Raw genomic sequence first — 20,654 nt, forward strand, 5'->3', positions numbered from 1 at the left:
TCGCAAAGCGCACACGGACGCGGACCCTCCCCGGTTTTCAGATCTCCCCTCACCGCATGAAATCTCCCCCCCCCATCAACCCTCGTAATTCCCCCCAAATTTCAAGGGCATTTATTTACCCTCGTCTCAAATCTCAGAATAAAAAGACACCCCCGTCTCCTTTTTATTGAAATCTCCCCGATACCTCCACCGCCCTCTTCCTCCATCCCCCGGAATTCTCCTTCAATAGCAAGAACCGCAGTGCGGATAAACCCCAACGCCGAGGGCAAAGATGTCGAAGAAGAAATCCTTCAGCGGATCCACAATGACGCTCAAGGATTTCCATGGCGGTTCAATCCCCTCCGATCTCGCCCTCCCCTCTGCCCCCGGCGTGTAAGTTTCCCGAAATACCCCTCCTTTCCCGACGCGCCGTCCTATGTTTCAAAGTCTCATCTCTCTTTTTCGGTTGCAGGTCGGCGAGGCCGCCGGTATCGGTGGGGCCCTCTCGTCGATGGGGTCGCGTAGCGACGCACCACCGACCTCGGCCCGGATCCGCCGGCGGAGGGCAGTGGGCGGCCGCTTGGGACCGGATTCGGTCGTTGACGAGCGGGGCCGCCGTTTTTATCGACTCCCGGTGAACATCGGGCGCCACTTTCGACGAGGACGAGCGCAAGCCCTTCGATGCCTCCGCCGCTTCCCTCGTCGATCCGCTCCGGTTCCCGATCCGGTCTCGGAGACCGTTTAGCATTTCTGCGCGGTGCGACCCGAAACCGCCTGCTCAGCCGCAGCCTCAGCCTAGATCTGGGTCCTGGGACGGCGCCGAACGCGTGGGGATTGAGGAAGGAAGAGACCAAGCCGGTCCTTGAACCGGTTCAACCGGTTCGGTTTTCGGGGCGAGCTTGTCGTCGAGATTCGCGCAGTGGCCAGCGCAATCGATTCAGGTCTCATCGGGGGATGGAAGCTGATGAAGCCTGTAACGCCTTCGGCTGCCTGATGGGGAGGCGGTTAGGTTGAGGAGACAGTTAGGGTTGGTGGATGAGGCGAGGTGAGTCACCATTGCATCAGAAGTGAAGGAGAAGGCTGTTGGTATATAATTGATGGGAGCAAGGCCGGTTTCGAATGAGGGAAGGTCGGGTGGTGTGTCCCAGATGCATCAGCAGCAGCAGGGGTTGGGGTTGGAGGGAGGGGAGAGGCCGAAGTTGAAGCTTTTACCGAGGTCAAGGCCAATGGAAGGAAATGATACGTGGTTCTTGGATGAGAAACAGGTACACAGCTTTTCTTCCCCTTCAGTTTTATATGGGATCTATTGTAATGACTAGTTTTCATTTTAAAAAAAATCTATCTCTTTGCTCAATCATGTTTTTAGTATATTCCCGATATAAAATTGTGATGGCGGAGGAGAAGGTGTGTTAGGGTTGTAGGAGGATGAAGCTGCAACAATACAAGAATATGAGGATGTGGCAAAGTTGCTTTTGATGAGAAGGCGATTATCCTGATGGAGCGGGAAACTAAGCTACAATTAAAGTTGGGGCCTGAGTTTCGGGTTCGGGTGGCTTGAAGGGTGTGTGCTCGCATGCACGTGTGTTGTTTGTGTGTGTTTTAGTGGAGCATATGGCCTTAGGAGTGTAGAAAGGGTTCGGAGAGTTAGATTCTTTTTTTTGTTACGCTGATGATGGTCATGGTAATTAGGGGGACTAGATTCGTACAAAGGAGTTGAGATTAGGACTTGGATTTTTGGATGCTTGCTAGTGATATGAAGAGTATTTCCAGCAAATTGTCAAAGTAGCTTATTATTTGGTGGCTTATAAGCTATGAGGTTTGACCAAGTAAAAGATAATTATACCCCTTATAATTTCACAAAATTCAAGGCCTCATTATTATTAACTCATCACTGACCTCATTGTCCTTTTTGGTCATTTTGACTATAAATATGGATTATAATTCACCCATTTACCAAACACTTTACTATTGAAAGTGGATTATAATCTGCTAAATTTATGAAACACACTAGATTATAATCCGCTTGGATTATAATCTATTTGTGGATTATAAAAGTCTATGTAGCACGGACACGGATCCGACACGGCCATCCGACACGCCGACACGAGGCAAATCCTAAAATATACATAGGATACGTGTGTTCGACACGTGTGTCCGACACGTGTGTCCGACACGGACACGACACGACACGACACGGTTTCATGTTATGCGTGTCCGTGCTTCATAGATAAAAGTTGCGAAACATGCTCAGTGTAACTTGATACGGTTTTTGTGGATATATAAACATCCTTGTTTAGCGGAATACTCAGTACAAATATGGATAATTTCTATCTTTGATCAAATATATGTGCAAATATACATAGAGAAGTTAGGTGAAAATATGATATTAGCTGGTCCAAATGATTGAGATTAATTTGGTCCTAGATTAATAACTTTGAAGCCATTTGTGGTGAATCTGGTGATCAAGGAGTCTAATCCCAAGTTTTGGTGTAATAGATATGTTAAGTCTCTAATTTGAGAAATTTTATTGTATATGGACATTTTGTCTATAGTATGATTTATATACCTTTGAGTCTTATCTATCACGTTCACATTTCATATGTATGCATATTAGTTTCATTTACTTTCAATCTATATCCATTTCCGATCTTTGATGAATATAGATATGTGTTTTCCTTACCAAAACCCACCTATATGCGTGTTAAGATTCATAATTAAAAATGCATACATATAGTTAGATATGATAAATAGTATTTTGATTTGTGTTTGAATCATAGTTGCGTGGTACGTCACTTATTAGGAATCAGGTACTAGGGGATAGGCTTATATGGTATGCTAGGAAACGTGGTATGTGTTATGTTTGGTTCTCAAATGCAGGAATTGTAGGTTTTGCAATAATCAAATTTAAGAAATATGCTAGTTGATGTCATTAATGATAAAAGAACCTTGAGAATTATGTTGCAATTAAAGTATGCATACTTTATTTGGTTAATTGACTTTTTTGTTTATTCTATTGAAAAAAAGTTATTGTTTGTTAAAATTTTAATTGGTTTGAATTCTAAATCGGGTCATTAGAGTTGGTGAATCGGGTCTCGTTCCATTGTGAATCCGGGACGATTGAACTCGGATCGGTTTGCTATGGTGTCCCACGTGCCCGACTTCTATGATCTGAATCCTTTGCACCCATAACAATGGTAAATGGTCATTGATCATTTTTGAATAAAATGTTTCCATGTCATTATGCTATACTTAACATCCTCTTATACATCCTCCATCACCTATGTTATGCATACATGGCCCCATGAACATGGCTATGAATACAAATATAAACATTACCAATTTGTAAAAAGTATAATACAAGGTTTTTGGGGTAATTGAACAGAGTAAAGGCCCAGAAAACAGAGGACAAAAAAAAAAAAACTAAGCAAAAGCGGGGAACAGAATCCCCTTGCAAATCACTGAAAATCGAAGGTAGCAGACCATTAGGAGGATCTTCAAAAAATAGTATATCTGCAGATACGGTGAAGCCAAATTTAACAAGCCAATTTGTACACTGGTTACCTTACCTGTAAATGTGGACAAATCTCACATCCCAATCCTTTGTGAGTAGCAAGTTAATCTCACCCAAAATGGTCGAATCCAAAGACTCGGAGGCACACTTTCCTTGAATTGCATCTACTAGTAGAGTTGAATCGCCTTCGGGTATAACTTTTCGATATCCCTTGTCCCAACATAATTGTAGTCCTACCTGAGTTGCCCATAACTCTGCTTTAAGAGCAGAACGATATCCAATTGAGCCAGCAAAACCACCAAGAAAAGCACCGGTATCGTCCCTAAGAAGACCCCTAATGCCAACTATGTCTTCTATTGAAGATCTTGCCCCATCCGTGGTGGTCTTAACCCATCCTTGCTCTGGTTTAGACCAAGAAATATCGATAGATTCCCTAATTTTTTGCTTGTCCCAACTCATGGAAGAATCCAATGCACGCCTAATATCATTCACAAAAGTCATAATAGCCATTATCGGTGAAGCAGGCCTCTCAAAATTGTTGTCAAAGATAGAAAAATTTCTCCATTTCCATAAAAACCAACACGTAACACTGAAGATACAATCCCAAGCCGAACCACTACAAGTGCCCATATCGAATTGAAGGTTCATTGATAACCAATCTATTAAAGGAAAATTGAAAAAGCAAGATTTTTTCCAGCTAAGCACCATGAAATTCCATATTTCTTTTGCCCTATTGCAATCACGGAGTACATGAAGAGTCGTCTCAATAGTATTCGGGCACCAATTACAACAAGCAGAAGCTGCACAATTACGATGGAAACAGAGCTCGCTAGTAGGAAGCCTATTATGGGACACTAGCCAAAGAAAATAATGTAGGGGTTTTATACGTATATGTGTGAGCATGCGCTTGTGTGTTTTATAGTAAACATAAAAATGGCATCTAGTAAGTTCTCTAAGATCAAAGATCAACAATGAAACTAATTCGTAAAATTCCAAACTTGATAGCACTAAGAAACTCCTAGAAAAATTATTATTAGTGCTACTAATATCTATTACAAATTTGTTTAATTCATCATTTGCCAAGACTGGACTACATTCTCAATTGATTAAATCATACAAATCCAGCTCTAGAAATATTTTTTTAATTGTATCTGAACTTAAAATATCAACTGCTTGGTTAGATATGCTAAGTGTATCCAGACCGACACAATGTCCATAGAATGTCAATGTTCAACATGGTTGGACATGGTAGGAGCTCTATTGAGAAGGTTTCCTACTTTAAGGTCCATCACTCTATTGTCAACAGACTGGCAAAAACTTCCCTTATCAACCTAGTGCTAGCAACCTAGCGAAACTCCTCTCGAAACTTTTGCACTTTGTATGAGAGCTCTTCGTAGTGTATTTGAGACATTGATATAGGCCACTGTTTTAACAAGTCTCGTCTCTCTCTTTTTAGATTAGAAGTGTATTTGAAACATTGATAGGTCGTCCGACTAGGTCTTGGGAACATTTAGGGGAGTATGAGCCGCCTGTGTGGATTTCATCGTTTGGGTCTTGGTTGATATTTTCTTTGTTGCCCCTTCCACATCCTCCAACTTCCTTCGACCTTCTCCGCTCTCATCCACTGACTATGAACACCTTCTCTAACCTTTAACAAAACCTCCTTCGACACTACTTAAATAAAAAAATAAATTCGCCTAGGTCTTGCTTGGGCATCCACCTAGGCGCCTAAGTGCCTAGGTGCCAGTCCGGAGCCTAATGGCTCCTAGTGCTTATTATAACATTGTAGAAACCCTTCTTAAATTACATTTTATAACCATATTAGTTTGATCTTAGTGGCTCCAAACTAGGTTATGGCTACTCAGGAGAACTTCCATGTGTGTCGAAAACTATCTAAACTTTTGAAGCTCCTTGTACCACCATAAAGTCTCTTTCTTCCTGAAGGTAAGAAGGAACCTTGAATTCGTTTGTTGAGTTTGTAGCATCTTCCTGTCCCGTTATTGTGTTGCCTACATTGGAAGCTCTTGAAAAATTGTTCAACTCTTTGAAAGCATACCTTGTCTAGGATGGCATGGTGGATCCTCTATGCTATTTCTCGTAGGCTTCCTTTTTACACTACCTTCCTCATTGATATGCATTCTGGATTTAGCAGGACAACTGGTTTTCAATCTTTCTGAAGCCCCTATATGCGAAGGTAGATGTTGAATTGTCTGCCCCAATTCCTCTGCTTCTTGTCAGCGATGCCAAATTGTTTTAATCACCATCTTTGCAGTCACTAACCTCCAATCATTCTCCTGATTAATTCTGTTATCACCCTTTATATCCTTATATGCCTACAACACCTCTCTGACTTTTTATGCTACTTGATTCAAATGTCAATATGCTATGCTAGCGTTCTCTTCTCATCACTGCTTTCTAGACTCATTTGCATCACTCATCACCCATCCTACTCCATTCAGTCATTATTTATTTTGATTTCACCCAGTTGCTTCTATCTGGTCAATGCTTTTGGCTAACCGGTAGTTCTGCAGCTGATATGGTATGCTGCATATTTATTTTGATAAGAGAGAGGCACCTATATTCAGTATGTACTGAATACTTGGATATGTGATGTCTACGCGCTGGGTGCTTCTATAACATATCTAGTAATTTGTACTGTACCCAAGCATATAGAAGATGTATAAGAGATGTTTCTGAGATTAAGGTATTAAGAATCTTATGCATGACTAGTAGGTTTGACTTCAAGGAGCATTTTATGAAACTGGTTCGCTTGTTTAAATTGTATTTTAATGATCTGAAGTATTGACTTTTCAACCATGTTTGCCTTCAAAAAATTTGTTTTACAAAATATGTAGCAGTTAACCTCACAGAAATAGAGTTTGTTACTGTCCTATCCACAAATTATCCATATCCTGAATTTTCAGAATTTTTTCATTTCTCTGTAGCTGTGTTGTATCCCAGTCATATTTTGTACATGTGTCAGTGCGGCCTAGCTGATTTGGTAACTCTTGATTTTTTGGAACTGTTGTCCCCTTAGATTGGTATGCATGTCAAGGAGAGGTGGCACTATACCCGTCTTGGACCTTCAGTGTGGTGATTTGGTTGGTACTTGGTACCTGTGAGATAACATTCTATGTTGGGGAGTCTAAAAAAATGTGTAACATGTTACATTCTAAGTTGTATGAGTTAAATAAGTCCATCGCAACCAATAAGATGTGTTTTTGATTTGCATGCATATTTTGATTATTAGGAATACTTTGCTTTCCATTTGCTTTTAACTTGCTAGCCTTTGTTTCTATTTTGCAGGAACATCAGCCAACTATACATCCTGTGTGTGTGGAAAATTCTCGTGAGTTGCAGGGAAATATGAATATGCCAAGACCTGGGTCCGCAGGGGCAGACATTGGGGATCGAGGAAGTGAGCGTCCAAGATTGAATCTGAAGCCTCGTTCCTTGCCTGTCGAGCAATCAGATGATATCACTGAAAAAGAAAGGTCAGAAATCTTGCTTCTATGCATGTGTTTGCATGCGCTGAAGTACTCTGTTAGTTTTTATAATTCATCTCAACTTTTCATATTAGGTGATGAACTTTTCATACTGAATTACTTATTCGACTTGCAAGAGTTCAAGTTGGAACTCATGGAAATACCACATTGTTGTTTTGGATTCCCCTCTGATTTCCCTATTTCTGTGCGTAGTGTATTTTTTGGCTTATGCAATTATATCCTTTCCCATATTTCAGCTTACACAAAAATTTTGAATGTTATCTAGTGTTGAAGCATAATATCTGAAACAAACCTAATATTCTTTGAATTCGCATAGTAAACTTGTGTTTTATATATGTCCTTACTTTCGTGATGGTTTAAATTCATCTACCATATTTTTGTAGGGTGGCCCCTGACTTGGCTACTTGAACAGTTTAATGCCTAAAGCTCCATCTTTCCTCAGGCCAGACCTGCGTGGTCATTTTGATTAATCATTTGAAGCGGCTTAAAAATATTTTGTTTTGCATCATTACCCCCTATATAAATGGGCTTTGAAGTTGTTGGCGCTTCATCAATTCATCCTTAAGTTGTTGGCGCTTCATCAATTCATCCTTAAGTCTGCCTGATTTATGAAATTAATTTTAGATGTCTATCCAGATTATGTACTGAACATATGCTCAGCTTTGTCCCTGCTTCAAACATTTTTTTCTATTATCATTCATTTGTATGTTCCAAAAATTTCTGGAAATTTGGGTGGCTAATATTATGTTTACTCTTAAAATACTTTTGACGCGTATTGAGAGTATGTACTTCCATAGAGCCATAGGTATTGTAAAAGCTGAAATGATAACATCACATACCTTCCGTTGAATTGCCCCTTTTTCCATACACAAATTTGGCCTAATTATACCTCAAGGTAGGAAACTGGTCTTAATGACATTCAAGTGTTTTCATAGTTGAAAGACAGCAGTACAAGATAGTATTTTTTCGTGTAAATTACTGTGTGCTAAGCCTTAACCTGTCTGCAAATAAAGAAAACATGAATTTGTTAAATTTATTTGGGACTACAAAGGGCCTCTATATCGGATATTCATTCATGAACAATTGAAAACTGAGTTGCTTTTGTTTGAAAATGAAGTTAGCACCCACCACGCATCACTCAGCAAGGAGTTGTCAGTGGAGTGTATTAGTTCTGCAAAACACTATAATATCGTTATGTCTGGAATCAGTTGGATCAAACACTGAGTTTCTTTTCATTTTTTTGGTTGATTTGATTTAGATAGTCTGTGAATAATTCAATTACAGAGTTCTGTAAGTTAGAATTTTCATTAGAGTGGAACATAAAAAAGAAAAAAAAAATAGAAAATAGAATTAACACTAGAAGTGTGTCAGACACAAGTTCAAAAGAGAAGAGGTTTTTTTTTGGGGGGGTGGGGGGTGGGGTGGGGTTGGGGTTGGGGTACTCTGGCTAAGGCTGCCCCACTACTGCACAACTGAACAGCTAGTTTATAAAATAGCCAGAGCAAAAGATTGACTGATTTATCATTGATAGTTCGCCTCCTTGTGCCAACATATCTATACCCAATAGATTTTGAAGTTTTCTTTTTAATATGGACTTAATCCCATCTGCAGAAGCAGCAGAACCAAAAGAATGGCTTAACAGGGGATTCTAATGTCAAACATGCCTGAACAGGAAAAAACCAGGACACAGCTAAAGAAGGGAAGAGAGACAATAGCCTTTATCCCACCAGACGTTCCCAAGACCAAACTGGGACCCCTCTACACCTTACCTCTTCTTTTGTTCTTCATGCCCCATCCAAACATGGTGCATTCATTTGTGCCTTTAAGGATTATTGCCTCAAGTTAACTTGCCTTGCTAATGCTAGCTTGCCTTCTATATTACTGTCAATTTTAAATTAAAAATAATATAATTCGTCTGTCTGTGTACCCATATGTGTGTGCATGGGTGTGGATGTTGGGTGCACTGCATGTGTGTGCGCGTGTGCATGTATTTGTTATACACACATTAAATTTTTTTTTTCTGATAAATCAATGAAGCAAGTATGTAATTGACCAAGTGTGTATTTTTAAAAAAATTGATAAGCAATGAATGGAGAATGAGAGTGACCAACATTTCATTTACGGTATGAATATGATAGCATATTTGTTTCAATTAAATGACAACCAGAATGAAATTTGAACAAACTATTAAGCCAATATAAACTATTTGATAAATATTCGTTCAACTTACACCCCTAAACATCATTTGCAAAAATCAATAGTATGGTAATGCAGAGTGAAAGGTCATGTGTCCACTTAATTTTCTGTCGATGAAAGAGGTCAGAGAGTCAGTCATCTAAAGTGAGAAAGTGTGTTCCTAGTGCATTACACCTGATCAATCTACTTGTTATGGAAACCCTATTGTCCTTGAAGCATGCCAACCTTTGATTGGGACTACCATAGGTTTTCTTCAAACCTGCTGTTGTAGGTCCATTTTCAGCATGAAGGCCTTTCACCAATTCTTAAGAGATTAACATTATCTGCATAGTCCATTACAGCACAATTCCTAGAATGGAAGCTCACTGGTCACTTTTTGCAGACTTGCAGAGTGTGGGTTTCTGTTTCTGATTTTTGTTTCCGCCTCCAGGACATGTATTGTCAACCACATGGCCCTTTTTTTTCTTTGTGCGACAGTTCTCCAAGAATTCGTTTGAATGTTTGTATTTCCACTTAAAATATCTTCCTTTTTCTTCTACAGGAAATCGGTGTTTGGTGGTGCCCGCCCACGAGAACTTGTATGGTTTCACTCCTTACTGTTTTTCTTTTTGGAGCTTGCTTTCTAGTATATAGGTGATGATGAGTTTTACTTTTTTTCCAGGTTCTAAAAGAACGTGGAGTAGATGATGTTGTAGCTAACAGTCAAGAGGTGATTTCACCAGCTCACAGTCACAGGTACTCTCGGCCTTACTCTCTTGCTGACGATGGCAGTGATTATTACCTGTATAGAGTCTTATGATAGTTATACTAGATACAAGTCAACTTCTAGTGAATACTTCTTGTTGAACTCTGTAATATCTTTCTTGTAACTACTAAGGACTAACTTTCTGTATGGGGTTTACTCTTGGTTTAGCTATGACGTCAACTGCATTACTTAACTCTTACTTTGCATACATGGATCAGTTGATCCTTAATTTATCAAAGATGGTTGTAAACTCCTGAATCAGTTTACTAGATTTCCTGATACACTTGTGTTCCCTTATAAATTGTTGATGATCCTGATGTAATCTGGTTCCACCAAGATAGCATAACAGGTTCTCTGCACCAAATTCCCTTGTTATCAATCTAGAGTCAACTCACAATGGTTAGTGACAAATTCTCAGCCTGGGCAAAACTCAACAGCGAGGGATGTCGGGTATGTACATGAAACTAGAGAAGGAACCATGTTCTCCTAGGCGAGTAGAGTGCCCGAACAAGGTGGTGTACTGATTTTGTTTGCTGTAGGAAATCACTAATTTTCTTTGGGAATCAGAAAAAAGGTAAGGAGCCAAACAAAGTCAGTTCTATTATACACTTCCACATAATCTTGGTAACATGAAAAATGGGAGGGGCTTTTAATATGTGGGATAACTGTGCTCCATTTGGTGTCGTAGACTAAAAAAACCCAAAGTGCTGTCCTTGTGCATGCCCGTCGCTCTGTTTCTATCTTGTCAATTGCCATATTGTAAGGACCCTTTGTTACAATGAGATAGCAAGTTTATTCCATATACTATTGTTGACCCAGATTGCTGCTGCATTGAATTCTTCTATCTTTAAGCAAGAATCGTATGTGTTGGATATACTTTTTGAAGTAGTAGCTAGCTATACTTTCTATTTTGTAACACTATCCTCCAAATATACTCGTGCTTCCCTTAAATTGTTTCGGAAGAATATATCAGAAATCGTGGATGTTTCAAATAACTGACTTTGAATGACTTCCATGCACATGTGACAGCAAATGAAGCGATGTTGTCCTTCTGGATGCTGTATTAAAATACGTTTTCCCAGCCATGTCATTTCTAGAGACCTCAAACACCAATCTACTTGCGATTAGCATTCAATTATTCTGTTTCAATCTTTTTTTCCTCTTTCCTTTTCTTACTTCTTCGATAAACTTCATATAAAATCAGTTCATATTTGTCTTTCATAGTGATCTTTCCTGTCTATTGTTCTTCTTGGTTTCTATGTTTTGTTTCTTAGAGAGAATTTTGTAATTGAAGTATCGTAAGGCATGGAATTTTTTTTGTTCTAATAGAATCTTTCAGCAAGCTAAATACGAAAACAAAAAACAAACATGAAAATTCTCGTCTAGTTTGAATATTGTAACATTTCCTGAGATATCTTCTTGTTATGACTCTACTAATGTTTCCAAATCAGCCTCCATTAAATCCTTAATAATTTAGGAATCCTTTGATGCTAATTAGCAGTATTAGTCAATTGCATGTCCTTTCTGCGCTGTTAAGCACTTGCATTAAACTTGATTTGAGGTAATGTGATGTCGTATTTTCTCTACCATGAATATCCTTAACAAAGTCATGACCAATTCCAGCACTTGGAAACTGTAAATCTTTGTTTACTTCTGAAAATAATATACAAGACAGATGTGAATCATGAGAATATATGTTTGGAAAAATCTAGTTGTTTTAGGAATTACCTTATTTCTCGAATCTTGTAAAGTTCGACAATATACTAAAAGCAACCTGATATATGGTTACATACTTTATTTGGAGAATCATAGTGTACCCAACTGCTATGTTTGTGACGTTTTTTGTTTGTATTACAAATCAGGATTTTGAGATATAAAGTCTGGTTTAGTTGCTTTTTTGGAAGGGTGAAAAGAATGGACTCACTCTTTCCCTGAGAAGGTTTTTATATTCGCCTCTATAGAATATTCCCATGCCCCCCCCCCCCCCCCCCAGGGCCCCTGCCCCCCGCAGCCCTGGTAGATAACTAGCTGATCTCAACGCGCGGCAGACCTAATTTTGTTGAATCTCAACTATATGGCATTTTGCTAACACCTGATGCAGTGCTCTGTCAATTCTATATGTTATACTGTTAGTTCACTCTTCTGGTCTTGGAATTTTTTTTGTTGGGCTTTCTTTTCCAGCCCTGACTATGCGATCGGTTTTTACAAAGGGTTAAAAGTGACAGCCAAAGAACTGACATGAAATCAAGGCAAGAGCCACCTGCTCTAGCCACCAGGCGTGGTGAAAGGTCTGACAGTTCCTCGGTTGATCAAAGAAGCGGAAGAGAGTTTGAGAAGAAAGATGCACGATCAGACCATGAGAAGGTAGACAACCTGAGAGCTTCATGGAGGAATGACAACTGGAAGAACACAAGGGAGATTGAGAGGCCTGCCGAGCGGCGTCCCGAGCCTGAAACATGGCGCAAGCCTGTAGAGCAACCAAAGCAAGAAGTACCAGGTACTGCATCTCGCCATGGGAAAGCAGCCTCAGCATTAGAGCTTGCCCAAGCATTCTCAAGGTCGGTCTCTGATCCTCGATCTGATAACCATTTCCCAAGTCAAAGGAGCTCCACTGGCCTAGGTCAGGCCCCCTTTTCACGGCTGACTGATACAACCAGGGATTTCTACTCTGGTGCCAACCCAAGACACATCAATGGCTATTGACCTTTTCAGAGAATGAGCGAGTGGGTATAATAAAAACTCTCAATTTTCATCTCTTAGATTTTTGCAGATGAGGAGAATGGTGAGGGCGTCAGTCTCTTTCATTCTTGAGATTTTATGAATCGAGAAAGCAGAGATCATCTGCTGCTTTTCCAGAAGGAAGAAAGGGGGGCTTTTTCATGATATAACTGAGATTCAAACTATGTGAGGATATTATGTCACAGGGATACTGTTGGAGATATATTCTCATATTTGGGAAGAAGCGAAGGGGTTGGGTCATAATGGTTGATTGAAACACGGTAATATTGAAATTTCAATATATACAGATGCAAACTCATTCTATGGGGTTGAGATTGCTATTGAATTCTCGTATGTTCTTGCTGACAGAAACGTGATTGCTATTATTTTTAGAAACCTCCATCTGTTTTGAGGCTTTTTTTACATAAATGCTATTAGTTAGAAACCTCCATGTGTTGTGAGGCTTTCTTCTCTTTGGAGATGATTTCCTTCGTCTTTTTGCTTTTACGCCATTGCTGGGAAATCTGAAGTCAAAGATAACAATTGATGTGGTGACTTATTCTGCTTGCGGTCCTCTTCAGGCTACTGGGTACTGCAATTTTCTTTTTGTGCTCATTACTTTATTTGGCTGTCCAAAGGCTTGCCTTGGTGTCACTCTGATTACTCTGATATTTGCTTTTTTATTTGGCTGATAAATATCTTCACCCAAAGGCTTGCCTTGGTCTGAGCGATTACTCTGATGTTCGCTTTTTTTTGGCGAGTGTGAAATGATTTTGGTTGATATTTCTTTTGTTCTAGCCACATGTTGCTAGGTATGACAACTGGTTGGATTCGGGTGGGTCCTTATAAGATCCGATTGCAGGTCTATTAAGATTCTTTCTTTGGGGTTCCATACGCACTGAATTTGTATTCATATTTTCATGTTGATAATGAATTTGCGCTCAGGTCTTCAAATAGAATTTTAAGTTTCTATTATGGATTGGATTTAAATAGGGTGATCGGATAATAAGCTAATATAGTAATCTTGCCATACTTTATAGTTGATATGTTCCAATCCCTATTAATGTTTTCAGATCCAAATTTATATTCCTTTGGTATTGGATATCTCAATGCACCAGTAATAATCATCAATTGTTTTACGAGTGCTTATAATTCATCTAACTATATTCCTGCCTGTATTAATGTTTTCAGATACCAATTTATACCTCGTGCGGTTTTTCACTCTATTCGGGAAAGAATGGATGATTATGATTTGATGAATTGGGCGAGTATTTACCCCCGCGGGTGTAGTTGAATTGGCACCAAATACTCTCCTTAGAAAATTACTGACATTTAATTGTGTACATGAAAATTGAAGAGAAAAAAAGACGATGACCCTCAATAAATTCTCCTCAGAAATACAACAGCTCGGCAAGCTAATAAAAAAGAAATATATACCAATATCTAATTTCAACTACAAACAGGGGTTCAAATAAGTACAAAAGCACTCTGTTCTTTGTTTTACCATTTAGCTTTCAATTGAAAACCATGCAGATTCAGAACAAGAAAGCAGTCGGAGTGAAGGCTGGGACAGCAAATTGCCTGCAAAAACAACACACAGACCATAAGAGAACTTTTTGGCTATTTCCATCTATATATATATTCTAAAAATTGGAGCACATACATTAATTGCTTGAGGGTATATGAAGTATTTTGTATTTTTTATGGAAAGGTATTGACTATTGAGGTTGTCTTTGAATAGGAACTGTTGGAGTAACATACATATCAAATATATTCGAATTTCAACTCCCAAACTCCAAAGAGTAGTTTAAAAATCAAAATCTTAAAAATAAAATAGTTATTGAATCCAAATTTAGTAAATATCATAAATAGAGCATGAAGTTATTTGATACTTTAAATATATGTGCTATTCTTAATTAAAGTCACCCTAAAATAAGGGCTTCGTAATTATTTTTTATTTTATATTGAACTACTCTTTACGATACAATCATTGGTGAAAGTTTCAAATCTCATTAAGGCCCACTTCATAAAAGGAAAATGATAGTGGCACACCACCAACCACAATTCCAACTACACACTCTCTCTCATTTACTACAGTGCATCGGGCCCCACATGGGATTTTAAAATTTTAAAATCCGAGCCCGGTGCACTGTAGTAAATGAGAGAGATTGTGTGGTTAAAGTTGTGGTTGATGTTGCCCCTAGTACTATTCATAAAATACCATTGGAATAAGGGGGAAAATCAATGTGATTAGATATGTAATTAATAAGTGGGACCCAGCAAATCATTTTTTTAAGGAAAATTTATAGGCAATGCCTTCATCTATATCGGTATCCTGTTTTTAAACCACCATCTGCTGTAATCTTTAATTTTCTAGCACGGTTTGGCTTCAGGCAGTTAGGCATAAATCTAGATATATGATAGTAAAAAATTAATCTGAATTTTTTTATTTTATCTCAGAATTAAACCTTTTCTCTATTTTCTTACTTCCAATTCCCAAAACCTCTTAATTTGTATTGTTATTTCCAGGATCTTTAGAAGAATTTCATGTTTATTTTGACCAGAACTTTTTCATGAAAAAATTTTCAAGGCGCCGACAAGCACGGATCTTGAAGTAAACATCTGCTCGCATGAATACTTATTGTTGAGGTTCAGAAATAGAATATAACCATTAAGAAAAATATTTTTTTTAAAAGAAAGAAAGAATCTCTAAGCTACAAGCTTTACAATTTAATTGTTTACCTTAAATCTTCTCTATCTGATCGATCCACGGTCCTTTTCTTGGCCGCCCTTTTTGGCCTCGCCGGCGTTTTGGCGCCCTCTCCAACGTTTCTCCGATCAACAATTTTCGCCGCCGCAGCCGCCTTCAACACGCCCGCCTCTCGGCGATCGCCTCGAGCGACGTCGTCGCCACTGCTCGAACCCGGAATCCCCGCCCCAGATCCCCGCCGAGGCTTCTCGCGCCGCTTCCGGCGCACGCTGGCGTGGGTAGAGCGCGACGTTTCTCCCGTGCGCCGCAGCGCAACGGCTGGCGCAGCGCCGTCGTCGTCGTCTTATCGACGTTGTGTAGCAGTGATCCTCTCCGGCCGCACTGTACGAATTCAAGAAACCTCATATTGATTGATAATTAATGTAACGCCACGCAGGATTGTTTTCTTCCTCAGCCTCCTGAATTCTATCGGCGTCTCGATACGAGCCCACTAGAGAGAGCTTATAAAGACTTGAATCTCGATCAAGAGCACGGATTTGAGGAATGAAAGGACGAGGATACCCTCGTTATGAGTAGAATCTGGAAGGCAGTTTGGGAATAAAAGATAATTAGTTGGAGGCAATGAATACTAGAGGATAGGGACGGGGGAGTATTTGCCCACATATGGCGGGAACTAGTCTTTTCCCCACCTTCATATATATACCCTGTATTTGCCCTTTCAATTTTGGTATTTGTAAACTTACCCTCCAGGTCTCTCACATTGATTTTTCTTTTCTATATTTCCCCTTATCAATATTAGTTTTTAAACAATAAATTATTGGGAATTTAAACACTGCCTTATTGAAAAAACAAAGTTCTTAAGTTGGAGCGGTAGAATAGCCTGATATGCTAGTTTTGAGGGGTAATTTTGCAAATTCCAATATATGAAGGGTGATTTCATAAATATTGAAGATTGGAGAGAGAGAGAGAGAGAGAGTGTGTGTGTGTATGCAAAAACCACTTTAATTAATCTGAAAACAATTATTAAAATTGACGATTCATGTAATTTTATCCACATGATATTGACTGAAGTAGACTTGGCTAAGTTAGTTGGCTTTCGTTTCCTATTAAATAACAAACCTTTGTTGTGCAATTTATGTATTGCAGTACATTTTTTTATTTAATTAGGAAAACTTGTACTTATTTACTTCATGTCTAAGGGGGTGTTTGGTTGTACAATTTTATAGAAAAGTTCTCTCAAATGTCTGACAATAACAATTCTGTAATTAAAAAATTTCTCTAGATTTTCGTAAACTGTGTTTGTTCAAAAAAATTATAAAAATATTTTCTGTAAAATACAAAAAAGTACCAAAATTAATAGAAATCAAATTCCTCTCAAAATGAGCGGAAATCGCCCAGAAATCTGATACCACATTGATACTTTTCTATAAATTTAGGGGTGTTTTGTTTAAATTCTACAAATTATAAAAAATCTTGCTATTTTCTATAAAGTTATGGGTCATTTTCTTGTTTTGAACCAAACAAGCAAATTAAAAAAAAATGGTACTTTTTGACTTCCCAAAAAAATTCCAATATTTTTTTAAAATACAAGGAAATCATATTTTGAGTGGAAAACATTTTCTATAATTTATAGAAATTAAACCAAACACCCCCTAATAATATTATAATTGATACAACATGTGTATGAATATACATAACATTATCAACATACCTCCGTGATTATGGGAGACAATTTATTTACATGTTTTACTATATACAACTTCATTATTATTGGAGAGAATCATGCCATCCAGAGTAGGAATAATTTGAATTATTTGACATGTATTTCATGAATTTACACATGATAGAGATGAAGGGGATTATCACTTCTACTACAAGCTTTTCTTATTTGTGGTACCTTCCATAGTTGCTTGATTAACTTTAATCGTTTCTATTTACAAGCTTTTTCCTTATTTATGGTACCTTTCATAGTTGCTTGATTAGCTTTAATTGTTTGACACAATCTTACGATTGAGATTCCAGCTCCATCATCATACAAAAAAAATAAACCATAATCCTTTTAAAAACATGAGTTCGGCAAAATCTTTTCATGGTCAATATTACCCTTCACTATTTTAAATATTTTATTTATATTTTAATCTATCCTAATTATAATTATATCATACCCTAATCCTACGTGAACTATTTATAGCTCAACAATTTAAACAAATAATATTAATAAAACATATAAAATAGTTTTACGGTATTAGTTTGTTAAGATAAAGAAATTATATATAACTAATATACTATAATAAATAAAGTATTACAAAAAAACCTAAAAAGTTTTAAAATTGCATGAAATACTCTAAAAAATTTAAAATTATAAAAATATCCTAACGTTTCAAAACTTAAAACAACAAACATTAATCAAGAAATTAACAGCAGTCTATGGAGAATTTAAAATTTGAAGTTAACACTTGAATGTCTCAAAAATTATACAAACACCAACAAAAATTTAAATTACAAACAAGTACCCTGAAATTCTAAAATTTTAAAAATTTTAAACAACATAAATGAATTTAAGGGATTATCATAATGCACCAAAAAATTTAACATTTCAAACTTAGAACAACAAACATAAAATTAAGAAATTAACACCGTTCTTTGAAGAATTTAAATTTTCTAATTAACACCCTTAATGCCTCAAAAATTATAGAAACATCCTTAAAAGTTCAAATTATAAAAAATCATAAAAAATTCTAAAATTTTAAAATTTACAAACAACAAAAGATGAATTTAGGAGATTACCTTCATGCACCTAAAAATTAAAAATTACCAAAATTAACCTTAAAGTTACAAACATTGCAACAAAAAACTTCTTCAAAATTTAAAAATCACAAAAAACTCTAAACTTTCAAAATTTATAACAAGTATACAATAAATCTGGAAATTATTGGCAAACTAGTGATATTTGAGTTTTTTTAAAAGTTAATCTATAATTTTAATAATTGCAAAACAGAACCCTTAAATTTTTAGAGTTGTAAGAAATATTCTGATATTTAAAAATTACCATCGACACATGAAACATAGAAGTTATAACTGCTAAACTTAAAAGTAAAATTTTTAAATACTCCTAAAGTTTTAAAAATTACAAATCACACCCTTAAAGTTCAAAACCACAAAAAAGGCTTAAACTTTAAAACTTAGCAAAGAAATGTGTAATTGTTTGGTATTCTTTCATTAAGATATCTCTGGGAGGGTGAATAGGGTTAATGCTAATCTAATCTGATATTAATACAAATTAAAACTTATTAACAAATATATCCTAGCAAGATTGATATATAATGAATTATTTGTAAGGATATGTAAACTAAGGGCAAATAAACATGAGCAATGGCGAAATAAATAACGAGCACAAATTAAACGCCACGACAAACTCAAACACACAATATGATCATGGAGTTCGGTCCTTTCGACCTACGTCTTCGCTCCCCACTCCCGGGGAGAATCCACTATACAACTGGGTTTTCGACGCTCACCCGAAAAACGTTTACACTTTACAAGTTCGATTTTCTAGCCCGCCAAAAACTCTACAATCTCACACTCTTACAATCACACTCTACACCCTCTAAGTATTGGTCTCTAGCCCGTGTCCTTCCTTAAGTGCTCAGAATTACGACCTCTCTCTAGACTTTACTACCGATACCACTCCTCTTGGAACCGACCCCATCTCTCACCACAGGCTTCTCTCGGTGTACAAGTGTATTACAAAGTGATATCATAATTTAAGCATAAATACAAATAATTTTTTCTCTATAATAGATGAGAACACAATGAAATCCAACTCAATGTTACAATCTTTCACAACCCAAATACACTATATATGAAAATACTAAAAGCTCAAGTGGGTGTGTGTAACAAAGAGAATAAAAATCAAAACTAAACTCAATATAAACTCTAGCTTAATAAAAGGATAATCAAATAAGTATATAAATGTAAAGCTAGATTGAGTTTGAAATACTTCTCCAAGATGACAAGAGAGAGAGAGAGAGAGAGAGAGAGAGAGAGAGAGAGAGAGAGAGATGAGTTGAATGCTCAAACACAAATGATGATCTTCTTAAGCTCTTGTGAAAATTTCTTCACAAACAAACTTGTAAACAAACTTTCAAACCCTTAAACTCTTTTAGAAACTTTCTTAAACTTGTTTTTAAAACATTCTCTAAGTTTTTTCAGAAGTGAAATAGTATGGGGTATATATAAGATGAAGAAACAAAGCCCAAAAACCAAAAAAAACCTAGCTAAAAGATAAAAAAAATAGAAGGCTGGAAAAACTAGCCGTTACAGGCGTCAGTCGACTGACGGGTTAGATCAGTCGACTGATGAGCTAACCCGTACCGTTACAGGCAGAACATAGCACATCAGTCGACTGAAGACCTCATCAGTCGACTGATAAACTTATCAGTCGACTGATAAACTTATCAGTCGACTGATAGTTCATCAGTCATAAAAATAAAAACTTTTGGCAATTCCAGGCGAGTTTATTAGTCGACTGATAAAATCCATCAGTCGACTGATAAAATCCATCAGTCGACTGATAATAGTTTATCAACTTGAAATGAATAATAAAACTGATTTTTAAAGTTTTTTTAAAAATAGCAAATAAATTCTAAAAAATATAAAATTTCGGGGAATGCTGGTAAACATGAAAATGAACATGTTATAATTTTTTTTTGGAATTGCACTTGCCAAAAGTAAAAACTCTTCATTTTGAAAAATAATCCAAAAACATAAAAAATAAACAATACATGTTTTTGATATTTTGACTTAAACAATATTTTAAAAACCTTTGAATAAGTTTATAGACTTAGGAAAAGATATAAACTAGTGTTATTAAATTCATAAACTAAGAATACAATATTTTATCAAAAATACAATAGAATATGAAACATATGAAAGTGTATATGAATATAACTATAAAATACAATAGAATATGAAACATATGAAAGTGTATATGAATATAACTATTGTTTCATATCTATAATGCCAAAACAACTTATCATATGAAACATATGAAAGTGTATATGAATATAACTATTGTTTCATATCTATAATGCCAAAACAACTTATCCACAGAAAAACAAATATGTATGTATATGAATATATATCTATTTGATTGTAAAAATTTTGTTTGTGGATAAACCAAAAAACGGATAAACATGTATATTGTGTGTGTATATGATATTGAGATTGAAGTATTAAACACACATAATATAACACCTAAACTAATTTACCCAAGCAGTCTTGATCTTC

The 20,654-nt window shown here is 36.8% G+C and overlaps 1 protein-coding gene across 1 annotated transcript; it reads left to right on the top strand.

Moving 5' to 3' along the window:
- LOC109833338 (eukaryotic translation initiation factor 4B) lies at positions 1,064–13,198 on the top strand. Its single transcript, XM_020400977.1, has 5 exons — positions 1,064–1,244; positions 6,797–6,984; positions 9,734–9,770; positions 9,854–9,927; positions 12,148–13,198. Exons 1-5 carry the CDS (start codon positions 1,077–1,079, stop codon positions 12,638–12,640), a joined length of 960 nt encoding a protein of 319 aa, XP_020256566.1. The 5' UTR covers positions 1,064–1,076; the 3' UTR covers positions 12,641–13,198.

This window comes from Asparagus officinalis, chromosome 3, assembly GCF_001876935.1.
Source record: "Asparagus officinalis chromosome 3, Aspof.V1, whole genome shotgun sequence".
Taxonomy (NCBI): domain Eukaryota; kingdom Viridiplantae; phylum Streptophyta; class Magnoliopsida; order Asparagales; family Asparagaceae; genus Asparagus; species Asparagus officinalis.